General features: G+C 48.4%; 1 protein-coding gene across 1 annotated transcript in view; it reads left to right on the plus strand.

Annotated features, from left to right (window-relative positions):
- Window positions 1-24597, plus strand: part of pitpnm3 (PITPNM family member 3) — a 232046-nt gene that overhangs the window by 129596 nt on the left and 77853 nt on the right. Inside the window, 1 exon segment of the mRNA XM_055658116.1 lies at window positions 1224-1450. Coding sequence (XP_055514091.1) covers window positions 1224-1450 — 227 coding nt within the window.

Here is a 24597-nt window from a genome sequence, read left to right on the forward strand (position 1 = left end):
TTTTGCTGAGGCCAATTAGCCTACAAACCAGCGCGTCTTTGGAAGATCTTGGAGAAACCATACGCAGGTCACGGGGAGAACGTACAAACTACGGGGAGAATGTACAACACACAGACAGCAGCCGCAGTCAGGATCAAACCCAGGTCTCTGGCGTTTTAAGCGCTGTAAGGCAATAACTCTTCCACAGTGCCAGTCGGGTTGGGAAGAAGGTTTCTTCAGACGCCTCTGAAGAAGAGTCCTAACCCAAAACGTCACCCATCCCTTTTCTGCAGAGTTGCTGCCTGGCCCGCTGAGTGACTCCAGCACTTTGTGTTTATCTTTGGTACAAACCAGCACCTGCAGTCCTTTGTCCCTTCATGGAAAAAGGGACATCAAATTCCTTAAAATTAGCTTTTTAAGGAATATGATGAAACCAGTAGCCAAAACGGAAAACATGCAGTTCCCCTGAGCTTTGAAAATGGTACCTTATAATGGTTACAGGCAAGTGACTCCAGTCACAAACATCTAGTTAATTAATTTTCTGCTGTAATTAATTGGATGCCAGTTCCCAATGGAAATCAGCAAGTAATTGAGAGCATGGATGGTTTTGTTTTTAAACGGGCAATGCAATACATTTCTTGGGCGACTGACGAGACGACTCACGACCATACAGGCGACATGTCGCGGGGTGAAGCCTGTATGGTCGTGAGTAGTCGCCCAAAGAGTCGTACCTTGTTCTGGTCGCCGCTGGATTTTCAACGTTGAATGTTTTCGGCGACCTGCAACGACCCATGACAGGTGTCGAAAAAGTCGTGTAAGTGGGACAGGCCCATAAGTATAAAGGGGAGGTCGTTTAAAACTGAGATGAGAAAAAACGTTTTCACCCAGAGAGTTGTGAATTTGTGGAATTCTGTGCAACAGAGGGCAGTGGAGGCCAAGTCACTGGATTAATTTAAAAGAGAGTTAGATAAAGCTCCAAGGGCTAGCGGAATCAAGGGGTATGGGGAGAAGGCAGGCACGGGTTATTGATTGTGGATGATCAGCCATGATCACAATGAATGGTGGTGCTGGCTCGAAGGGCAGAATGGCCTCCTCCTGCACCTATTTAATATGTTTCATGTATTGACAATACACGAGGTACATGTATAGCACAGCTTAGGAGGTGATGAAGGTGAACGTTAATCTTGTCGGGCACCTCCTCCACACGTGTCGCTCCACTTATTCAGGGTGCTCTATCTCTGCAGGATATGAGGAAGTGCAAGGTCCGTGTGCTGATCCTGGTTCTTCACGGAGGGAACATTCTGGACACGGGCGGCGGAGACCCAGGCTCGAAGGCCGCAGACGTCAACACCTTCACTTCAGTTCTCGAGAAAGTAACCAGCGCCCATTTTCCCGCTGCCCTCGGACATTTTCTCACCAAGTTGGTCCCCTGCCCTTCCATCTGCTCTGAGGCCTACTCGCTGGTTTCTAAGTAAGTTCCTGTGGGTAGATTTCAATGCCTTGTTCTAAACGTGCTCCGTTCAATCATGTCTGGCAGGTTCCAGTTTGTATTTAATATGAAGATAGGCACAAAATGTTGGAGTAACTCAGCGGGACAGGCAGCATCTCTGGAGAGAAGGAATGGGTGACTTTTTGTGTCGATGCCCTTCTTCCTCTATTGTTTTGGTTACGCTGCTATTTGAAGGATGTGTTTGTCTGTTTAGTTATAATGTAGATGAGGAGATGTTTGTAGATTTAGAAAAGAAAGTCATACTTAAACAACGCCAGTTTGTGTAGAGTTTTGCCATTATAGTTTGGTTTGGGGATACAGCGCAGACACGGGCACTTCTGCCCATCGTGTCCACACTGACCGGCGATCCGCGTGCACACGAGCGATCCGCGCGCACACGACCGCACGCACGCTACCACCGCACGCACGCTACCACCGCGCGCACACACACACACACACACACACATTATTTTGTCATTTACACCAAGCTAATTAATCTCCAAACCTGTACGTCTTTGTAGCGAGGAAACCGAAGATCTCGGAGAAAATTCACGGGGAGCACGTACAAACTCCGTACAGACAAGCGCCCGTAGTCGGGATCGAACCCGAGTCTCTGGCGCTGTGAGGCAGCAACACTACTGCTGCGCCACCGTGCTGCCCAAAACTGTGATTCATGTTGCCTTTCTCTGTGTAAGCCATATCATTCCATTTACTTACATCGCACACCATGATACAGTTGTACAAGACGTTGGTGAGGCCGCATTTAGAGTGTTGTGTTCACTTTTGGCTGCTCGACTATAGGAAGCACGTTGACAGCTGGAAAGAGTGCGGAGATTTATGAGGATGTTGCAGGGAGGGGGTGGGGGTGGGGAGGAGGGGGGGGGGGGGGGGGAGGAGGGAGGGGGAGAAGGGCAATGCGAGGGGAGGGGAGAGTTGGTTGCATAACCAGGTAAGTCACAGGGAAGGGGGACAGAACATATACATTCTTACCCAGCAGATAGACACACAATGCAGGAGTAACTCAGCTGGTCTGAAGAAGGGTCTCAACCCGAAACATCCCCCATTCCTTCCCTCCAGAGATGCTGCCTGTCCCAGCCGAGTTACTCCCGCTTTTTTCTTCATACCCAGCGGTATGAATATTGATTTCTCTAACTTCAACTAATCCTTGCATCCCCTCTCTCTCTCTGTCCCTCCCCCCACCCTTGGGTGGGGGGAGGGACCGAGAGAGAGAGGGGACGAGTTTCAATGTGGCCCTGTTGAGTCTCATTGTCTGCAACTGGTTTTCACCCAGCCCAATGCTAACAACGGTCTTTCCTTTATCAGCATTAGTTTTTTTGCATATCTTTCATGCATTTTCTCTCCACACCCCCCTTCTCCCCTGACTCGGTCTGAAGAAGGGTCTCGACCCGAAATTCCTTTTCTCCAGAGATGCTGCCTGTCCCGCTGAGTTACTCCAGCTTTTTGTGTCCATCTTCGGCTTGAACCGGCATCTGCAGTTCCTTCCAGCACAAGTGCATTCGGGCATCTTACTGAAGCTAGGCTGGATAACTAGCTGCTGATGGATCTGAGCCCTTATAAACGCTCCGCATTGTTGAAGCTTTGATTGAATGTTCATTGCAGAAGTGAGTACTTGGATATTCTGTCATTTCATCTTGTAAAGTATGAATATTCAACGGTGCTAAATTTAGCTCCGGAAGGACTTAAATATATTCAATCCTCGGGCCAGCAGATGAACTGTTACATGTTTGTTGCTCGACTCTGCTGCAGACAATAAATCGCTGCCTGTCTATTCAATGGTTCTTTTATCATCACGTTTAGTTTAGTTTAGGGACACGGTGAAGGAACTAGGGTTGCCAACTGTCCCGTATTAGCCGGGACATCCCATATATTGGGCTAAAGTGGTTTGTCCCGTATGGGACCACCCTTGTCAACTACTACTCGGGTCGAGGGGACTGTCATGTCAGAGCGCAGCGCCCGGCCCCGCCTCACCCGTCCCGACGTAGTGCAGCCCATGGAGTGCAGCAGCAGCAACAGCAGCGCCTCGCCCGTGGCCCCGTCGGTCGGCAGCCCGGCCAACTGTCCGACCTTTGGACCTTCGCTGACCACCACCACCACCACCAACCCTCCTTCTCACGGCCGATCATCGCTTCATGAGTTGGATGGCGTGCCGGATTTTGCGTGCAGAAGCGCACAAAGCCCTGCCGGTGGGACGGCTGAGGAGTTTTGACCTGGGTGCGAGACGTCACTCGCAAAGTTCGGCGCCCGGGGCCAAAACTCCTCAGCTGGCCCTGCCGGCTGGGCTTTGTGTGCAGTCCAGCACCCGGGCCAACTCATCATTCACCCAGCCACGGCCGGGTCGGTCAACGGATTGCCCCGGACTTTGGTCACTTGGTTGCCGTCGTGTCACTTTCCGTGCATCAGTTGCACGCCTGGTTCGTCGAAAAGATCAATATCCGAAGTACGGTTTCTACTGAATGTGTATCATTTTTGCACCATCGTTAGTGGGGGAGCGTCTGTACTGTAATCACCAGGGGGCACGCGTACAGACAGATCCTAGATCTGTTACAGCAGCGTGCGTGCGTACGTGTCGCTGGTGCTGTTGATGCCATACACGAGGGATTGACCTATCATCCAATCACAGGCCCCATTATGTGCGTCAGATGCACGCTACATTTTGCCAAAACAACGTTTCAGTAACGTCTGCCGTTGTTCGCTCGGTTTGACATCTGTAAATATGGATAAACCTGCAAAAAAAAAAACTGTGCAGCTGTAAAAAGCAATGGGTGCGGGTTCATCCCATTAGTGGTGATTCGACGAGGGCCTTCTGTACTTTATGCTGCTGATTTTAGTTTAGAGATGCAGCGTGGAATTGGTTTTGAGATACAGCCCATCGAGTCCGCGCTGACCAACGATCATCTTGCACTAAAGGGCTTGTCCCACTTGCCGTTTTGGGGTTTTTTCGGCGCTAGCCGGCGTCATTGACGGACGTGTCAGGTGACTGAAAAGTTTGCAGCGTGATGTGGCGGTGACGTGGCGTGATGACGTAATAACGCGGCGGTGTTTTTTCAAGTGTCGCAACATTTTTTTGTCGCCGCTGGATTTTGAAATGTTCAAAATCTTTTGGCGACCGAGATATGATGCCGGCAGTCGCCGAAAAAAATCACCCAAGTGGGACAGGCCCTTAACTCCTACACGTGGACAGGCCCTTAAATCTGTCCCTACACGTGCTGGAGACAATTTGTTTTACAATTATACCAAGCCAATTAGCCTACAGACCTGTACGTCTTTTTTGTTGTGGCGAAGTGAGTTCGGGGGTGGTAGAGAAACAGTTTGTTGTGGGTCTCTGCAGTATCTTGTATCAGGCACCAGATATAAACACAGACTATCATTGCAGCAGTGAAGTGGAGCACTGCATCACGTCACCATGCTCAAAATCCCAATGCACTGTTTCCATGACAACCTGTTTGGTTTTAAAAAAAAAAGAAGTCTTAATAAAATAAACGGCAACATCAGGCAAAGATCCATTTCAAGGGCACAATGGACACAGCACGGTGCAGCAGCTGCCTCTCAGCGCCGGAGACCCGGGTTCAATCCTGACCACGGGTGCTGTCTGTACGGAGTTTGTACGTTCTCACCGTGACCTGCGTGGGTCTCCTCTGAGATCTCGCAGAGAGTTGTGATTATGTGGAATTCTCTGCCTCAGAGGGCCCGTGGAGGCCTGTTCTCTGGATACTTTCAAGAGCGAGCTAGATAGGGCTCTTAAAGATAGCAGAGTCAGGGGATATGGGGAGAAGGCAGGAACGGGGTACTGATTGGGGATGATCAGCCATGATCACATTGAATGGCGGTGCTGGATCGAAGGGCTGAATGGCCCTACTCCTGCGCCTATTGTCTATTGACTATCTTCGGTTTCCTTCTGCACTCCAAAGATGTACAGGTTTGTAGGTTGATTGGCTTGGTGTAAGTGTAAATTGTCCCTCGTGTGTGTGTGTGTGTGTGTTAGCGTGCGGGGATCGCTGGTTGGCGCGGACTCGGGCGGAAGCGCCTGTTTCCGCGTTGTATCTCTAAACTAACACTGAAGTGAACTAAATCTGTGCCCACGTTATCAAAAAACATAATTTTTACCACCAATCCTGGTGTGTAATGTCATTACTGCTTCCGGCTACAATGAACAAAGGTTCCCTCAGGCATCCATACTGTGAATGCATTAGAAACATAGAAAGTAGGTGCAGGAGTTGGCCATTTGGCCCTTCGAGCCAGTACTGCCATTCAATATGATCATGGCTGATCATCCAAAATCAGTACCCCATTCCTCCCTTCTCCCCCATATCCCTTGATTCCGTTAGCCCTAAGATATTAATCACTGATACATGCTCAGTACGGTAGGTCTCGGGGTAGTGGAGAAACTGAGGGGGAAATAGGCTCTTTGGCCCAACTTGCAACACACGACCAACTTAAGAACATCTTTCCTATAACACGGTGCCCAGAACTGAACACAATACTCCAAATGCAATCTTGCCAATGTCTTGTATAACTGCAACATGGCCCTCCAACCTCTATACTCGATGTTTTAAAAAAAAATAATGGCATTGAACACAAGTGTTATATTTAGACTGCTATCATTTTGCGAACTTAGCAAACCACTTGGAAGCTCTTCCAAGCAAGCATTACATGACCTTCATTGAAGGAAAAGTCCAGGAAAGATTAGAGTCTCTTTCACAGGTCTTTCCAGCCTTGTGTTACACCTTAATTTAATCGCATGAAATGCTGGAGATGGATTAATAATAATACAGATATCCCACTAAAAATGTTGTGAGCATCTTGTGCACATTGAATTATTTTTGAAGTGCATTCATCCCTTTGCGAATGTGGAAGCCATCTATAATGCAAGGTGAAAATCAATTAGCTGGTGCTTTGAGATTGGAGAGGGTGGGAGAGCCAGGGGGTTTGAAGTGTGACATATCCACCTGATGTTCATTAAAGGGCAGCAAATGGCTCCAGATAGGAGGAAGGATATGAGAAATGAGAAAGCAATTGAGTGCATGAAGGGTCAGGACGCAAGGGGCGAGGTTTTGAGAACGTGCCATTTGAGGCAGCGCTATTGCTCTATTTTGCTATTAACTCGATTGCTATTTTCACAATTGGTGAAGGGTTCTTCAAGAACATGTACGAAATTAGACGATGCCTATTGTTATCTTGCCGGTCTGAAGTATAATGGAATTGGAGTTCAGGAATATATGAATATTTGTTGACGTGAGCGTGTAGGAAATAAGGCGACGTGCAAAATTCTCACGGCTGTGTGGGGGACTTTAAACGTTGATTAATTCGGCAGTCTGAGCAAGACTGAAATAGACATATTTAAGGGTCGGCTTTAAGGGTCTATCCCACTTAAGGGCCTGTCCCACCGTACGAGGTAATTCAAGAGCACTCCCGAGTTTAAAAAAAAAAAAAAAAAATCTAACTCGTGGTAAGTATGTAGCAGCTACGTCGGAGCTCGTGGATGTCTCGTAGCGGTTCGTAACGCTACTTCCTGAAGGTGCGTCCTTTTCTACTGATTAGTTGGTCCGAGAGGCACGTTACTAAGCTGTGTCACTGATTCTATAACTAATGTTGTGGGTGGAAGCATAAAAGCCTAGCGGTTGCAAAGTGCCGGAGTAACTCAGCGGGTCAGACTGCCTATTTGGAATACGTGGAGAGGTGACTTTACAGGTTGGCACTGAAGAAAAAATCCCAATCCGATCCGTCAATTATCCGTGTCTTCCAGAGATGCTGTCTGACCCGCTGAGTTATATATACCTGTAGGACTAGGGTGATCGATGGTCGGCCTAGACTCAGTGGGCTGAATGGCCTGCTCCCGTTGGTTCAGTCCATCATTCAAGCAATCAAATCCTTGCACTTTTTTTCCTGGGATGAATACAGAAACGTTGCCCAAGAGGATGAGGGATGTACAAAATCATGAGAGGAATAGATCGGCTAGACGCACAGAGTCCCTTGCCCAGAGTAGGGGAAACGAGGACCAGAGGACATGGGTTTAAGGTGAGGGGGGGAAAGATTTAATAGGTACATGAGGGGCAACCTTTTCACACAAAGGGCGGCAGGTGGGTGTAGTTGAGGCGGGGACTATCGCAAAGTTTAAGAAACATTTAGACAGGTACATGGATAGGGCAGGTTTAGAGGGATATGGGCCAAATGCAGGCAGGTGGGGCTAGTGTAGATGGGACATGTGGGCAAGTTGGGCCGAAGGGCCTGTTTCCACACTGTAAGACTCTATAAATATATAGTATTCGGAGATTTCTAGTAAGTAACAATCTTTGAGAATGCATCCTCTAGCAGGTTGGATGGCTTATAAATGTCAGCAAGATGGTACGGCATGTGGCGCAGCGGTAGAGTTGCTGCCTTGCAGCACCAGAGACCCGGGTTCGATCCTGACTACGGGCGCTGTCTGTACGGAGTTTGTACGTTCTCCCCGTGACCTGCGTGCGTTATTTTTCCAAGATCTTCGGTTTCCTCCCGCATGTGAAAAACGTGCAGGTAAATTGGCTTGGTATAAAATGTAAAATTGTCGTGTGCGGGTGCGTGCGTGTGTGTGTGTGTGGACGCGGACACGATGTGCCGAAGGGCCAGATTCGGCGCTGTATCTCTAAACTAAACCGTGTGTAGGAAGTAAGATTTAAGGGCCTGTCCCACTTGGGCGACATTTTTGGCGACAGCCTGAAACGAGGTTGTGGCGGCGTGGTCGGGCCGTGACGCGGGGCGTGACGCGGGGCGTGACGCGGGGTGATGTGTGTAGTGACGCGCGGTGTCTCCCTGCTGCCCCTGGAATTTGGAATGTTCAAAATCTTCAGGCGACATCTGGGTGTCTCATCATGCGGTGTGCCCCGTCACACGCTGACACGCGCTGTCCTGCGGGCGACACTGGCGTTAAATAAACAATTTATTTCTTAAAAAGTTATTGGTCCTTGGATTAATTGGATACAAGTTCATTTCCGATGTGATCATTACTCCTTGGTGTGAGCTCCTTGTGTCGTGAAGGTGGGCGGCGTGCAGTGTCGTAGCTTGACGTGACGGTGACACGGAGTGTCGTGCAACTCGACGGTTTTTAGGGTGTCAGTCGCTGACGTTTGCAGTCGCCGAAAAAAATCGCAAAGGCGTGCCGGGCCCTTTACAGATTGAAGACCTGAAATGCCACCCATTCCTTCTCTCCAGAGATGCTGCCTGACCCTGCCGAGTTCCTCCAGCTTTTTGTGTCTATAAACTAACCCGTGCGAAGCTCGAACGCGGGCGCAGGGAGCAGGTGTGGATGAGTTGGACTCGTGCTTATTAATAGCCAAATTGTTATGCATTCCTTGCTAGATAAAATAACCATCCTACAGAACTATAATGAAGCTGGCATGATTCAATTTAAATGCAAACACCTGTGGTGTCTGTTTATTGCAGATATATTTATGGAAATCTGAAGCAAACACTTCTTTCATCAAGTTACCAATTTCCAAATTGGACCATTGCTGAGATGGAGAAGTGTTTGTGCTGGTGTACACTGCGTTGCAAATGATAAAGTAATTTGAAACCGCAGACCGAAATTACTGTAATAAGGAAGGGAAAGTTTCATTCAAATCGCACAAGACATCTAATAAAGATCAAGACAATTTCCTTTCGCAAATCCTACCAAGATTTGCCAAATATCTAGAATCTGGAAAGGCCTGTGGTGGGCAGAGCAATATACTTTTAGTAAAGGTAGACACACAACGCTGGAGTAACTCAGCGGGACAGGCAGCGTCTCTGGAGGGAAGGAATGGTTGACGTTTCGGGTCGAGATCCTTCTTCAGACTGACATTTAGGGCCTGGATAGAGTGGATGTGGAGAGGATGTTTGCACTACTGGGAGAGTCTGGGACCACAGGCCACAGTTCATAAGTGGCAGGAGCAGAATTAGGCCATTCGGCCCATCAAGTGTACTCCGCCATTCAATCAAGTCTGATCTATCTCTCCCTCTCAACCCCATTCTCCTGCCTTCTCCCCATTACCCCTGACACCCGTACTAATCAAGAATCTATTTATCTCTGCCTTAAAAATATCCATCGACTTGTCCTCCACAGCCTTCTGTGGTAATGATTCCACAGATTCACCACCCACAAGCCTCAGAATTAAAAGGATGCACCTTTAGAAAGGAAGTGAGGAGAAATTTATTTAGTCGGAGCGTAGTGAATCAGTGGAGTTCATTGCCACAGACAGCTGTGGAGGCTAAGTCATTGTGTATTTTTAAGATAGTCCGAGGGTCACCAATGAGGTAGATAGTAGTTCAGGACTGCTCTTTAAAGGCCTGTCCCACTTGGGCGACCTAATTGGCGAGTGTAGAAGAGTTCGAAAAAATGATATGTTGAAGACCTCCTTCGACTATGTTGAAGACTAGCTTCGACTAACTTCAGGACAAATGTCTACACAACTGTGAGTACCCTTAATGTGGTTTGAAAATGAAAATATGGTTTGTTTGATGTAAAAAGGCACTGCCTGCAAATGGTTGTTTGTGTGCTTTGGCTTGAAGTTGAAAGGCACTACTTACTGCAAATGGAGGCTTGGGTGCTTTGGCTTGAAGTTGAATGGCAAATGGAAGGGGGCGCTGTTCTGGCGTGTTCTGGCGGCAGCCATGGCAGCAGCGCGTCAGCCTTTCAATTTTATTTTTTATTTTTAGTATGTTTTAAAGTGTGTATTTAGTGGGGTTTTTTGTGTTTTGTGTGGGGGGTGGTGGGGGGAAGCCTGAAGGTCGCAGCCTGAAGCCGCGGTCTGCAGAGTTCCAGCTGCTGCGGCGTCTACAGCCCGGGATCCCTCGTGGGGGACCCGGGGGGGAAGAAGAAGCCGCCATTGCCGGGACCCGCGGATAACTTCTACCGCGGGCCGGCAATTTTTAAATTATGTAAAGCACTTCGGGGTCAATGAAAATTGACTATAAATGTGCTATATAAATAAACTTATTATTATTATTACTACTTACTGCATGCAAATAGTGGCTTGGGTCCTTTGGCTTGAAGTTGAAAGGCAGTATATACTGCAAATGGTGGCATGAAGTTGAAATGCACTACTTACTGCAAATGGTGGCGGGTGCTTTGGCTTGAGGATGAAAGGCACTACTTACTGTACATGGTGGCTTGGGTGCTTTGGCTTGAAGTTGAAAGGCTGATCTGTGAATCAACTGAACACACTGAATGTCTACTGAACTGTGAGTTTGGCGTTTTGTATGGCTTTATGGTGGTTTATGGTGAAACTGCACTTGAATTCGGTGGCCTTGCACCCTGCTTGAAATGGTAGGAACATGGATTTGAATTTGGTGGCCTTGCACCCTACTTGAAATGGAATTTCAAGGAATAGTCATGAGTCAACAGCCAGCCCACCAGCCATGAGTGAGCTGCCAGCAGATCAGGCTTGAGGGACTGAGCTGCCACCCCAAGAACCCATACCAGCACTCCAGAAAGCCCCCCCACTGGCCACCAATATTAGAATTGGTGGAGAGGTGGAATATTGCGTTGGGGGACCTGCCCTCCCGTGTGAATATCCACTTAGTCTAGTATTTCATAAAGATAATGTTGTTTTTCATGAAGTTACCTACATTGCTGAATATGAGGTGTTTTTAGACCCAAATAATTTGACTAATTTTCATTAAAAACCAAAACCTGGCTCTTTTTGGACATTTATCGCAGCTGCCGTTGCATAATGAGATTTTAATGTAGATGATTTTCTATGATTGTGTTTCAGAATAATAAGAGGATTCAGCATGGTACCAATTTGTCAACTGCATTTATCAATGTTATTTTTTCCATTTACATAATTCACTGACTGGCCACTTCAGTTTAGTTTGTCGTCACGTGTACTGAGGTATAGTGAAAAGCTTTTGTTGCGTGCTAACCAGTCAGCGGAAAGACAATACATGATTACAATTGAGCCGTTCACAGTGTACAGATACATGGTGGAGATTTAAAAGTGTAGGGTGATTGTGAGATCTGCTTCTGTGACGTGGGCAGCATGGTGGTGCAGCGGTCGAGCTACTACCTTGCAGTGGCAGAGACCCGGGTTCGATCCTGACCCCAGGTGCTTAAACTAAACTAAATTATACTGTTTTAGGTCTCCAATCTGGTTATGAAATTCCCTCCGGAATTCACTACAACCAGTGGCGCAGCGGTAGAGTCGCTGCCTTACAGCGAATGCAGCACCGGAGACCCGGGTTCGATCCCGACTATGGGCACTGCCTGTATGGGATTTGTACGTTCTCCCTATAACCTGCGTGGGTTTTCTCTGAGATCTTCGATGTCCTCCCACACTCCAAAGACGTTCAAGTTTGTAGGTTCATTGGCTTGGTAAATGTAAAAATCGTCCCTAGTGGGTGTAGGATAGTGTTAATGTGCAGGGATCGCTAGTCAGCGGGGACCTGGTGGGCCGAAGGGCCTGTTTCCATGCTGTGTCTTTAAACTAAACCACATTCAATCTGACCACAAATGGTGCCCATTTCCCCCTTCATAGTTTAGTTCAGAGCTACAGAGCAGAAACAGGCCCTTCGGCCCAGCGAGTCCGCGCCGACCAGCGATCCCCGCACACTAGCACTATCCTAACACTATCTGATCAAGAAGGCTCATCAGCGTCTCTTCTTCCTGAGAAGACTGAAGAAGGTCCATCTGTCTCCTCAGATCCTGGTGAACTTCTACCGCTGCACCATCGAGAGCATCCTTACCAACTGCATCACAGTATGGTATGGCAACTGCTCTGTCTCCGACCGGAAGGCATTGCAGAGGGTGGTGAAAATTGCCCAACGCATCACCGGTTCCACGCTCCCCTCCATTGAGTCTGTCCAAAGCAAGTGCTGTCTGCGGAGGGCGCTCAGCATCGCCAAGGACTGCTCTCACCCCAACCATGGACTGTTTACCCTCCTACCATCCGGGAGGCGCTACAGGTCTCTCCGTTGCCGAACCAGCAGGTCGAGGAACAGCTTCTTTCCGGCCGCTGTCACTCTACTCAACAACGTACCTTGGTGACTGCCAATCACCCCCCCCCACGGACACTTATTATTTATTTTTTTAATTCAAAATCGTTTGCTATGTCGCTCTTCAAAGGAGATGCTAAATGCATTTCGTTGTCTCTGTACTGTACACTGACAATGACAATTAAAACTGAATCTGAATCTGAATCTGAATCTACACACATGAGGGACAATTTTACATTGACACAGAGCCAATTAACCTCCAAACCTGCCCGCCTTTGGAGTGTGGGAGGAAACCGAAGATCTCGGAGAAAACCCACGCGGGTCACGGGGAGAACGTACAAACTCCGACAGACAGCGCCGTAATCGGGATCGAACCCGGGTCTCTGGCGCCGTGAGGCAGCGACTCTACCGCTGCGCCACCGTGCCGCCCTTTCACCCCCCTTCACCTGTACATTCAGTAAGTGCATGACATTTCGTCAACATATGTTGTAACGTGATGGGGGTCAGAAGTTTCATATCAAGCTTCTCATCAAGGTGCGATCTCATGCGGAAAATTGTGATCTACAGTTTAATTGTCGTTTGTCTTTCCTTCACTGAGGGACACATAATTTATTGTGTTCTGCTTTAGTAAGAACTGGCAGAAGAATCAGGCAATTTTTAAACCTTAGCTGCCATAATGCAACAGTGGCGATGACAGACCAGCTGATATATTCACTGCGATTTAACAAAAACCCCAAAAAACAAAAAAAAACCCAACATTTTAATTACCTTCTGAGGATAACATCTGAATCAAATCGAATCGGTGTTCAATGCTGAATGAGTTACTGATTACTAAAAGCTCTTTTCTCTCGGCTTCCCGTGTTAACAACTGTTGTTTAACCATAAGATCGAGAGAATGGGAGCAGAATTAGGCCATTCGGCCCATCAAGTCTGCTCTGCCATTCAATCATGGCTGATTTATCTTTCCCTCTCAACCCCATCCTCCTGCCTTCTCCCCGTTACCCTTGATGCCCTTCCTAATCAAGAACCTCGCGATCTCCACCTTAAAAATAGCCATTGACTTGGCCTCCACAGACTTGGCCACCCACTAGCCAAAGAAATTCCTCCTCATCTCCAATTGGAAGATAGGTCCTTTTAGTTTAGAGATACAGCGCGGAAATGGGCCCTTCGGCCCACCGAGTCCGCACTGACCAGTGATCCCCGCACATTAACACTAACCTACACTAGGGCCAATTTTTACATCTATACCAAGCCTATTTAACCACAAACCTGTCTGTATTTTGAGTGTGGGAGGAAACCTGTTCTTTGAGGAAAACCCATGCAGGTCACGGGGAGAATGTACAAAGTCCGTACAGACAAGCACCCGTAGCCGGGATCGAACCGGGGTCTCTGGCGCTGTGAGCACTGTAAGGCAGCAACTCTACCAGCTGCGCCACCATGCTGCCTTATTCCAAGGTTGTGCCCTCTAATTCTAGACTCTCCAAATAAAACCAAATACAGCGCCCCCTGATGGGCTTTGCCTGCAACTGCACACCTGTTTTTTTCCAAAAATTACCTTAATTCAGAATAAAAAATATATACAAAACAAAAAACACGCAGAAACTCTTCAGTCTCAGTGTCTGCACATTCAATGGTGTCCTACTCAGTAGTGTTTGCATCTGTCTTTCAGCAATGCTAGTCATGTGGCCTCATGGGGTGATATCCCTTCCCTTGTTTCAGGGGTGACTCTGTGGCTCAATGTCCCACAGCAGAAGGACCACAGACTGTGGTCCTCCCCCACCGAGCCTTGGCGTTGGCTGCACCGAGATTCAGTGCGTCCCTCAGCATGTACCTGTTGGGTTTGTAATGTGCAGGAAGGAACTGCAGATGCTGGTTTACTCCGAAGATGGACACAAAATGCTGGAGTAACTCGGTGGGACAGGCAGCGCCTCTGGAGAAAAGGAACAGCTGACATTTCGGGCCGAGACCCTAATTCAGTCTGAAGAAGGGTCCCGACCCGAAACGTCACCTGTTGCTTTTCTTCAAAGATGCTGCCTGACCTGCTGTGTCCATTTCCTGTTTTTTAACTCGGCGGGTCAGGCAGCATCTCTTGAAGACGTACTTGAGTGAAGTTTCGGGCTCGGGACCCTTCTTCAGTATTCGACCTGTCCACGCCTTCCAGAGATGCTGCCTGACCCGCTGAGCTACTCCAGCACTCTGTGAAACGTCACCTATCCATGTTCTCCACAGATGCTGCCTGACCCGCTGAGTTACTCCAGCACTCTGTGAAACGTCACCTATCCATGTTCTCCACAGATGCTGCCTGACCCGCTGAGCTACTCCAGCACTCTGTGAAACGTCACCTATCCATGTTCTCCAGAGATGCTGCCTGACCCGCTGAGTTACTCCAGCACTCTGTGAAACGTCACCTATCCATGTTCTCCAGAGATGCTGCCTGACCCGCTGAGTTACTCCAGCACTTTGTGTTCTGCTCAAGAAGGAACTGCAGATGCTGGAAAATCGAAGGTAGACAAAAATGCTGGAGAAACTCAGCGGGTGCGGCAGCATCTATGGAGCGAAAGAAACCTTCGCTCCATAGATGCTGCAGCACCTGCTGAGTTTCACCAGCATTTTTGTCTAGATACATAGAAAATAGGTGCAGGAGTAGGCCCTTCGAGCCTGCCCCGCCATTCAATATAATCATGGCTGATCATCCAACTTAGTATCCCGTACCTGTCTTCTCTCCATACCCCCTGATCCCTTTAGCCACAAGGGCCACATTTATCTCCCTCTTAAATATAGCCAATGAACTGGCCTCAACTACCTTATGTGGCAGAGAGTTCCACAGATTCACCACTCTCTGTGTGATAAAAGTTTTTCTCATCTCGGTCTTAAAGGATTTCCCCTCTATCCTTAAACTGTGACCCCTTGTCCTGGACTTCCCCAACATTGGGAACAATCTTCCTGCATCTAGCCTGTCCAACCCCTTAAGAATTTTGTAAGTTTCTATAAGATCCCCCCTCGATAGAAACTTGCAAAATTCTACTTTGTGTTCTGCGCAAGTTCCCAGCATCTGCAGTCCCTTGTGTCGCCAGCTCTTTCCCACCATCCCGGACTGTAGCCAGCACTAGATTCCCGACCTTCTCCCAACCTCTTGCCCTCTCTCCAAATCCCTCAGGCGGGAAATTATGATTTTCTTTCTCCACTGTTTTTGTTTCCGTGCCGTTTTAAACCCTTGTCCCACGGTACGACTCATTCCAAGAGCTCTCCCGAGTTTGCCCTGATTCGAACTCAGAGATTTACGGTAATGGCCACTCGTCGGTACTCGGGGCTCTCGTGGACATTTTTCCAACATGTTGAAAAATCTTCACAAGTCTTCCCGAGCTTACCTGCCGTTAGCAAGTCTTCCCGAGTACCTGCCGTTAGCGTTACGAGCCGCTAAGAGACGTCCCTGAGCTCCGACGTACCCGCTACATTCTCCGTGCTTACCACGAGTTTGATTTTTTTTTTTTTTTTTTAAACCTGGGAGAGCTCTTGGAATGAACTCGTACAGTGGGACAGGGCTATTAATCTCGGCATACTTGCCCATTCACAAAAAAAGACGCAGCCCAGACCATCGCGCCAACCAACCTCCCTCCCTTCCATTAACTCCATCTACACGTCGCGCTTCCTCGGCAAGGCCAGCAGCATCATCAAGGACCAGTCTCACCCCCGCTCACTCCCTCTTCTCCCCTCTCCCATCGGGCAGAATCCCCTCCCCTCTCCCAGGTACAGAAGTGTGAATACCCACACCTCCAGATTCAGGGACAGTTTCTTACCAGCTGTTATCAGGCAAATGAACCATCCTACCACCAGCTAGAGAGCGGTCTTGACCTCTCATCTACCATCCCATAGACCCTCACACTATCTTTAATTGGATTTTCCTGGGCTCTATCTTGCACTAAATGTTATTCCATTTATCCCGTATCTGTACAGTGTTGACAGCTCGATTGTAATCGCATATGGTCTTTCCGCTGACTGGATAGCACGCAACAAAAAAGCTTTTCACTGTACCACAGTACATGTGACAATAAGCTAAATGACACAAACTGGAATTAGGGTGGCAGGGTGGCGCAGCGGTAGAGTTACCGCCTTGCAACGCTTGCAGCGCCGGAGACCCGGGTTCGATCCTGACTACGGGCGCTATCTGTACGGAATTTGCACGTTTTGCCCCGTGACCTGCGTGGGTTTTCTCTGACGTCTTTGGTTTTCTCCCACGCTTCAAAGACATATAGGTTTGTAGGTTAATTGGCTTGGTGTAAATGTAAAATTGTCCCCTAGTGTGTGTGTGTGTGTGTGTCGGGCAGTGTCAGTGTGTGGGGATCGCTGGCCGGCACAGACCTGGTGGGCCGAAGGGCCTGTTTCCGCACTGTATCTCTAAAACTAAACTACTGTAAATGATTCAAACTGAATCGTGCGAATAGGATTACAGTGGGTGCCACCCTGTCACTTGAAGCAATGAGAGGAAATTGAATTATCCCTAAATATGGCACTGTAGCCCATTTGCTTGTATCTGACATCCTTGTAAAGGATCCAGTTTTATATTTCAAACTTCCCCCCCCTCCCAGGGATTGTAATCGTCTGAGCTATTTTAAGCGTATTGCATACAACGTGGATTTCTTGGCAGTTTCTAAAGGGCAGTACGCAAAATGGTTTTCTTATTCTCAGCCTGAGCCAGAGAACATTCTGAAGCCTCTATTTATAGCTGTTTAAATCCTCTGCCATTAGGTACTGTGTGCCCGCCTTGCTGTTATCCACTAACATAATTGCAGAAAGATCTGAAAGATTAAACATAATGACCTTTCCCTGCTGGATTCCTCCCACAATGTGGTCCCTCTGAGTCACTACGTTCTCCTCTGTACCCTGCAGCTCCGCTCTTGTTCCCACACCCCCCTCCCCAATTCCCAGCCCCCCCCACCCAGTCCTCTCCTTCCACCCCACCAGCCGTCGCATACAGCACAAAATCCACCGTCATTTTCACCACTTCCACCGGGATCTCACCACTAGCCACATCCACTGAGTTACTCCAGCATTTTGTGTCCGTCTTCGGTGTAAACCAGCATCTGCAGTTCCTTCCTGCACATTACACACCCAACAGGTACATCCCACCCCAACAGCTGGTGCACGGAACGAGCTGCTGGAGGAGGTAGTTGAGGCAGGGACTATCGCCACATGTAAAACACATTTAATGGGACAGGTTATATGGGAAGGAAAGGTCGAGTGGGACATTGGTCGAAGGCGGGCAGGTGGGACCAGTGTAGATGGGGCATCTTGGTCCTCGTGGGCAAGTTGGTCCGAAGGGCCCGTTGCCACACTGCATGGCCCAGAACAGAACGGGTCAGTGTGGGAATGGGAGGTGGGGGTTTAAAGTGTTTAGCAACCGGGAGGTCAGGTAGGTTTAAATGGACCGAGCGGAGGTGTGCAGCTGAAACGATCGCCGAGCCTGCGCTTGGTCTCGCCGATATACAGGAGTCCACACCTGGAGCAGCGGATACAGGAGATGAGGTTGGTGGAGGCCCAAGTGAACCTCTGTGCCTCACCTGGAAAATCAGTCGGGGTCCTTGGACGGAATCGAGGGGGGAGGTATAGGGACAGGTGGTGCATCTCATGTGGGGGTTGCAGGGGGAGGTACCTGGGGTAGGGGTGGGGGTGGTTTGGGGGCGAGAAGGGACGGCTTTGACCAGGGAGTTGCGGTGGGAACGGCCTCTGCGGAAAGTGGAAAGGGGTGGATGTGGCTAATAGTGGCGAAAATGTCAGAGGATTTTGTGCTGTATGCGACGGCTGGTGGGGTGGAAGGAGAGGACTAGGGGCTGTCCCTGGGGGTCGGGGGGGGGGGGGGGGGGGGGGGGGGGGGGGGGGGGGGGGAGGGGGAGGGGAGCAAGAGTGGAGCTGCAGGGTACCGATGAGACACTGGTGACTCAGAGGGACCACATCGTGCGAGGAATTCAGCAGGGAAAGGTCATTATTTTTAATCTTTCAGATCTTTCTGCAATTATGTTAGTGGATAACAACACAGTACCTAATGGCAGAGGATTTAAACAGCTTACTGCGTCAGCATGCTGGAGTAACTCAGCGAGATAGGCAGCATTTCTGGATAGAAGGAGTGGGTGACATTTCAGATCGAGACCCTTCTTCAGTCTGAAACGTCACCCATTCCTTCTCTCCAGAGATGCTGCCTGTTACCGCTGAGTTACTCCAGCATGTTGTGGTTGTCTTTGATGTAAACCAGCATCTGCAGTTCCTTCCTACACAGTTGATGGAGCGTTGGTCGGTGTGGACTCGATGGGACGAAGGGCCTGTTTCTGCACGGTGTCACTAAACTAAACTTTGAAATTCACACTGACGGGGGCACAACAAGCATTGATCTCTTCAGTCTGAATAGACTATAGGTGCAGGAGGAGGCCATTCAGCCCTTCAGGCCAGCACCGCCATTCAATGTGATCATGGCTGATCATCCGCAATCAGTACCCCGTTCCTTCCTTCTCCCCATATCCCGTAACTCCACTATTTTTAAGAGTCCTATCTAGCTCTCTCTTGAAAGCCTCCAGAGAACCGGCCTCCACCGCTCTCTGAGGCAGTGAACTCCACAGACTCACCACTCTCTGTGAGGAAAAAGTGTTTCCTCGTCTCCGTTCTAAATGGCTTACTCCTTATTCTTAAATAAGGGGATCTCCTTATTCTTAAATGAAGAAGGGGCTTGACCCAAAACGTCGCCTATTCCTTCTCTCCTCACCCGCTGAGTTACTCCAGCATTTTTGTCTCCCTTTGATTTTGTTTTTTCCAGCATCTGCAGTTCGTTCTTAAACAAAAAGATCTCTGTGAACAGGCTGTGTTGTTTTAAGACCACTCCACGTCACTTACAGTAATAGACGCCAGTTGCGTTTTCTGCAGAGCTGCTCATTGTGTCAAATGATATTGCTACCGCACTCTCGACTGCTACAGTATGTTACTGTCTCCGCTCCTGCCTGACAGCGGATGTCTGCAGTGCAGGAAGATTAGAAAGGATGCGTTTACCTCCTCAAGTTGAAGGAGCCTGGCTCTGGCGAACATGGCTGGAGGGGTTTTGTATGAGAGTCAGGGGTAAACTATGTATTGCCACGAGACCATGATGGTATTGTGGGATCACTGCTGCAGCGGCCTGGAATATTCACCACAGCTGTGGATTCAAATCCCATCACACAGGGGGTGGCACGTTGGAGCAGCGGTAGAGATGCTGCCTCACGGCGCCAGAGACCCGGAGCTCAAGAGTGTTTTATTGTCGTGTGTCCCAGATAGAACAATGAAATTCTTCCTTGCTGCAGCACAACAGAATATGTAAACATAGTACACTGTAAACAATATCATAAACGAGAAAAAAGTCATAGAGTGATACAGTGTGGAAACGGGCCCTTCGGCCCAACTCGCCCACACCGTCCTAGCTACACTAGTCCCACCTGCCTGCGCTTGGTCCAAAACCCACCAAACTTGTCCTATCCATGTACCTGTCCAACTGTTTCTTAAACAATGGTATAGTCCCAGCCTCGACTCCCGCCTCTGGCAGCTTGTTCCATTCACCCACTACCCCCTGTGTGGAAAAAGTTGCCCCTCGGGTTCCTATTAAGTCTTTCCCCCTTCACCTTGAACCTATGTTCTCTGGTCCTTGATTCCCCAACTCTGGGTAAAAGACTCTGTGCATCTACCCGATCTATTCCTCTCATGATTTTATACACCTCCTATAAGATCACCCCTCATGCTCCTGCGCTCCATGGAATAGAGACTTAGCCTACTCAACCTCTACCTGTAGCTCGCACCCTCTATGCAGCATCCCCAGAAATATGTTTGTGTTTGTGTGTGTGTGTATATATGTATATATATCTATATCTATAAATCTGTCTCTATCTATCTCTATCTATCTCTATCTATCTATATCCCTCTAAACTATGAGTTTAAATGATAATGTAGAATGGTAGCCAGATTATCAGCCATGATCATATTGAATGGCGGTGCAGGCTCGAAGGGCCAAATGGCCTACTCCTGCACCTATTTTCTATGTTTCTATGATCATTAATATCACAGATGGCGCCCCAGAGTGCATGAGAGAGGAAATTTAGATTCCATTGCCTTCTCTGGCGTATATGTGATTTGGACTCTCATTTGAGTTTTTAGCCATAGTTTTATTCAAGAGAGAGTTAGATTTAGCGCTTGGGGCTAATGGAATCAAGGGATATGGGGAGAAAGCAGTAACGTGGTACTGATTCTGGATGATCAGCCATGATCATATTGAATGGCGGTGCTGGCCTGAAGGGCCGAATGGCCCACTCTTGCACCTGCTTCCTATGTCAGCGTGGAAACGAGCTCGTCGACCCACCGTGTCCGCGCCGCCCAGCGATTACCCTGTAAACGAGATCTCTGTAATCCCATTTTCTCATCCACTCCCTACACACTAGGGGCAATTTTGTCGAGACCAGCTTTCCAACAAACCGACCATCTACCTCATTGGGTCCCTCGGACTATATTTGATCGGTACACGTGACAATAAAGTTGTGTTTAGTTTATTGTCACGTATACTGAGGTACAGTGAAAAGCTTTTGTTGTTTGCTAACCAGTCAGCGGAAAGACGAAACGGGATTGCAATTGCGGCATCCACAACGTACAGATAGATACATGATACAGGGAATAACGTTTGGTGCAAGGTAAAGGCAATGAAGTCCGATCAAAGATAGCGTGAGATTCTATCCTACACACTGGGGACAATTTACGGAAGCCAATTAACCTACACACCGGAACGCCTTTAGGATGTGGGAGGAAACCGGAGCGCCCGGAGAACTCGCGTGGCCACAGGGGGAACGTACAAACTCCGTACAGACAGCACCAGTAGTCGGGATCAAACCCGGGTCCCTGGTGCTGTAAGGCAGCAACTCTACCGCTGTGCCGCCCAACTGTTATGGAATTGCTCCCAATCCTCAATCGACACAAATGGACGCAAATCCAACCCTAGTTAGGGAATTAAAAATCCGTGCCAACCAACAAGCACCTGTTTACGCTAATCCTACGCTAATCCCATTGTCTTCAAACCCACCCAGATTGTCACACACACACACAACACACACACACACACACACACACACACACACACACACACACACAGACACACACACACACACACACACACCCACACGGGGCAATTTACAGCAGAAATCTCAGCAGGCAGATTGCTGGATTCCCAGTTGTTTACAACACGTATTAACGATTTAGACGGGGGAATTAAATGTAACAGCTCCAAGATTGTGGATGACACATAGCTGGGTGGCAGTGTGAGCGGCAATGAGAATGCTCTGATGGTGCAGGGTGATGGATAGGTTGGGTGAGTGGGCAGGAGCATGGCAGATGCAGTATAATGTGGAGGTTATGTGCAGTTATCCACTTTGGTGGCAAGAACAGGAGGCAGATTATTATCTGAATGGTGTCAGACTGGGAAAAGGGGAGGTGCAACAAGACCTGGGTGTGCTTGTACATCAGTCACTGAAAGTAAGCATACAGGTTCAGCAAGCAGTGAAGAAAGCTAATGGCATGTTGGCCTTCATTGCAAGAGGATTTAGGTTTAGGAGCAAGGAGGTCCTACTGCAGTTGTACAGGGCCCTGGTGAGAATGCACCTTGAGTATTGTGTGCAATTTTGGTCTCCTAATTTGAGGAAGGACATTATTGTTATTGAGGGAGTGCAGCTTGGGTTCACCAGGTTAATTCCCGGGATGGCGGGACTGACATATGATGAAAGAATGGGTCGACTTGGCTTGTATTCACTGGAATTTAGAAGGATGAGAGGGAATCTTGTAGAAACATAAAATTCTTAAGGGATTGGACAGGCTAGATGCAGGAAAAATGTTCCTGATGTTGGGGGAGCCCAGAACCAGGGGTCACACAGTTTAAGAATAAGGGGTAGGCCATTTTAGGAAAAAACTTTTTCATGCAGAGAGTGGTGAATCTATGGAATTCTCTGCCACAGAAGGCAGTGGAGGCCAATTCACTGGATGTTTTCAAGAGTGAGTTAGATTTAGCTCTTGGGGCTACCAGAATCAAGGGATATGGGGAGAAAGCAGGAACGGGGTACTGATTTTTGATGATCAGCCATGATCATATTGAATGGCGGTGCTGGCTCGAAGGGCCGAATGGCCAACTCCTGCACCTATTTTTCTATGTTTCTTGATATACACAATGCGACAGGGATCAGAGGAGCTTTTTTTTTGTCATGTGCAGGAAGGAACTGTAGGTGCTGGTTTACACCGAAGATAGACGCAAAATGCTGGAGTAACTCAGCGGGACAGGCAGCATCTCTGGCGGAGACAAGGAATGGGTGACGTTTCGGGTCGAATAGTGAGAGGCCTGGATAGAGTTTATGTGGAGAGGATGTTTCCAGGCTGTTTCTCTAAACTAAATAACTACCCAGGCAAAATAAAGTGTTTGAGGACAGGAATGAGTCTGAGATGATTTATATCGGCTGAAGGCCAAGTGACAGAAGCCAAGAGTTGGGGATGAGCAATCGCAAGTCTAGACAGGAGTGACAATTAATCACATCTTGGATTTTATTTTTTTTAATTAATTTACTTTCTACTATCTCCAGCCAAACAAATTAAATCCTGAATAAAGCTATGAACAGGCAGCCCCGGTGTTCGAGAGAATCGCGCAGTTTCATTTGGGGTGTCACAGAGTGATATAGCGTGGAAACGGGGCCCTTTGGCTCAACCTGCCCACACCGGCCAACATGTCCCATCTACACTAGTCCCACCTGCCCGAGTTTAGCCCACATCCCTCCAAACTTGCCCTATCCATGCACCTGTGTAACTGTTTCTTAAACGTTGGGATAGTCCCTGCCTCAACTACCTCCTCCGACAGCTTGTTCCATACGCCCACCACCATTTGTGTGCAAACACAGTTCATAAGTTCTAGGAGCAGAATCAGGTCATTCGGCCCATCAAGTCTACTCTGCCATTTAATCATGGCTGATCTATCTTGCCTTCTAACCCCATTCTCCTGCCATTTTCCCCATAACTGCGACATCAGCACTACTCCAGAATCTGTCGATCTCCACCTTAATAATATCCCTCAGGTTCCAACTAAATCTTCCCCCCCCCCTCCTCATCTTAAACCCATGACCCCTGTTTCTTAATTCCCAAACTCTGGACAAGAGACACTATGCATATAACTGAGCTATTCCTCTCATGATTTTGTTCAAGAAGTCAATCAAGATGTGTATTCAGGTAATGCGGTGCAGGTCACTTTGAGTTTAATTTAGAGATACAGCGGGGAAACAGGCCCTTCGGCCCACCGAGTCCACACCAGCCAGCGATCCCTGTACACTAACACTATCCTACACACACTAGGGCCCATTAATCTACAAACCCGTCCGCAAACCACAGCTCTGCGATGTTGAAGCAGCAGGCCCAACACTCCGGAGCTTCAAACGGCGATCCAAGTAAGGCAACGCCCGCTCCGCGATGAATCCAGCGCTGCGCCGCCGGTGTTGGAGCTTTGGTCCGGTCTCCAGCAGGAAAGGCCGCGCCAATCCAGTTGGTAGGCCGCGAGAGGGGGGGACGAGTGCGCGACTTGGAGATTAGTCGCATCCTCGCCAGGAAGTGACTGGGATACGGTTTTCCCCTTACCCTACCCCCCTCCCCCACATAGACTAAATACTAAATACTAAATAAATCCCCCAAAATGTACTTTTAAACAAACTAAAAATTAAAAAAAGAAAGAAAAAACAGACAGGCTGTAGGCAGAGGCTGCCATCATGCGGTGCCCCTAGTGGCTAAGGTGTCAACTCAATGCATATGTATAAATGAATATGAATGAATGAATAAGTTTATTGGCCCAGTATTAACATACAAGCAATTTGCCTTGGTGCTCCGCCCGCAAGTGACAACATGACATACAGTGACAGTTCGGAACGACACATAAAACATTAAACATTATCCTGTATAAAATACACCTCGGACAGAAGAAAGCACACAGTGGGAACACCACACGGACTGCGTCTCAGAAATCTGTGACTGTGAAAGGCAAGCAGACTATAATATATCAGCAGGAGCAAAGTGACGCAAATGCCAAAGAGGGAGAGCTGATAGCGGTGTGTCCGTGTTGTGCATACAAAGAGAAAGCTCATTGCACTGGT

Source organism: Leucoraja erinacea, chromosome 28, assembly GCF_028641065.1.
Source record: "Leucoraja erinacea ecotype New England chromosome 28, Leri_hhj_1, whole genome shotgun sequence".
In the NCBI taxonomy this organism is placed as follows: Eukaryota; Metazoa; Chordata; class Chondrichthyes; order Rajiformes; family Rajidae; genus Leucoraja; species Leucoraja erinaceus.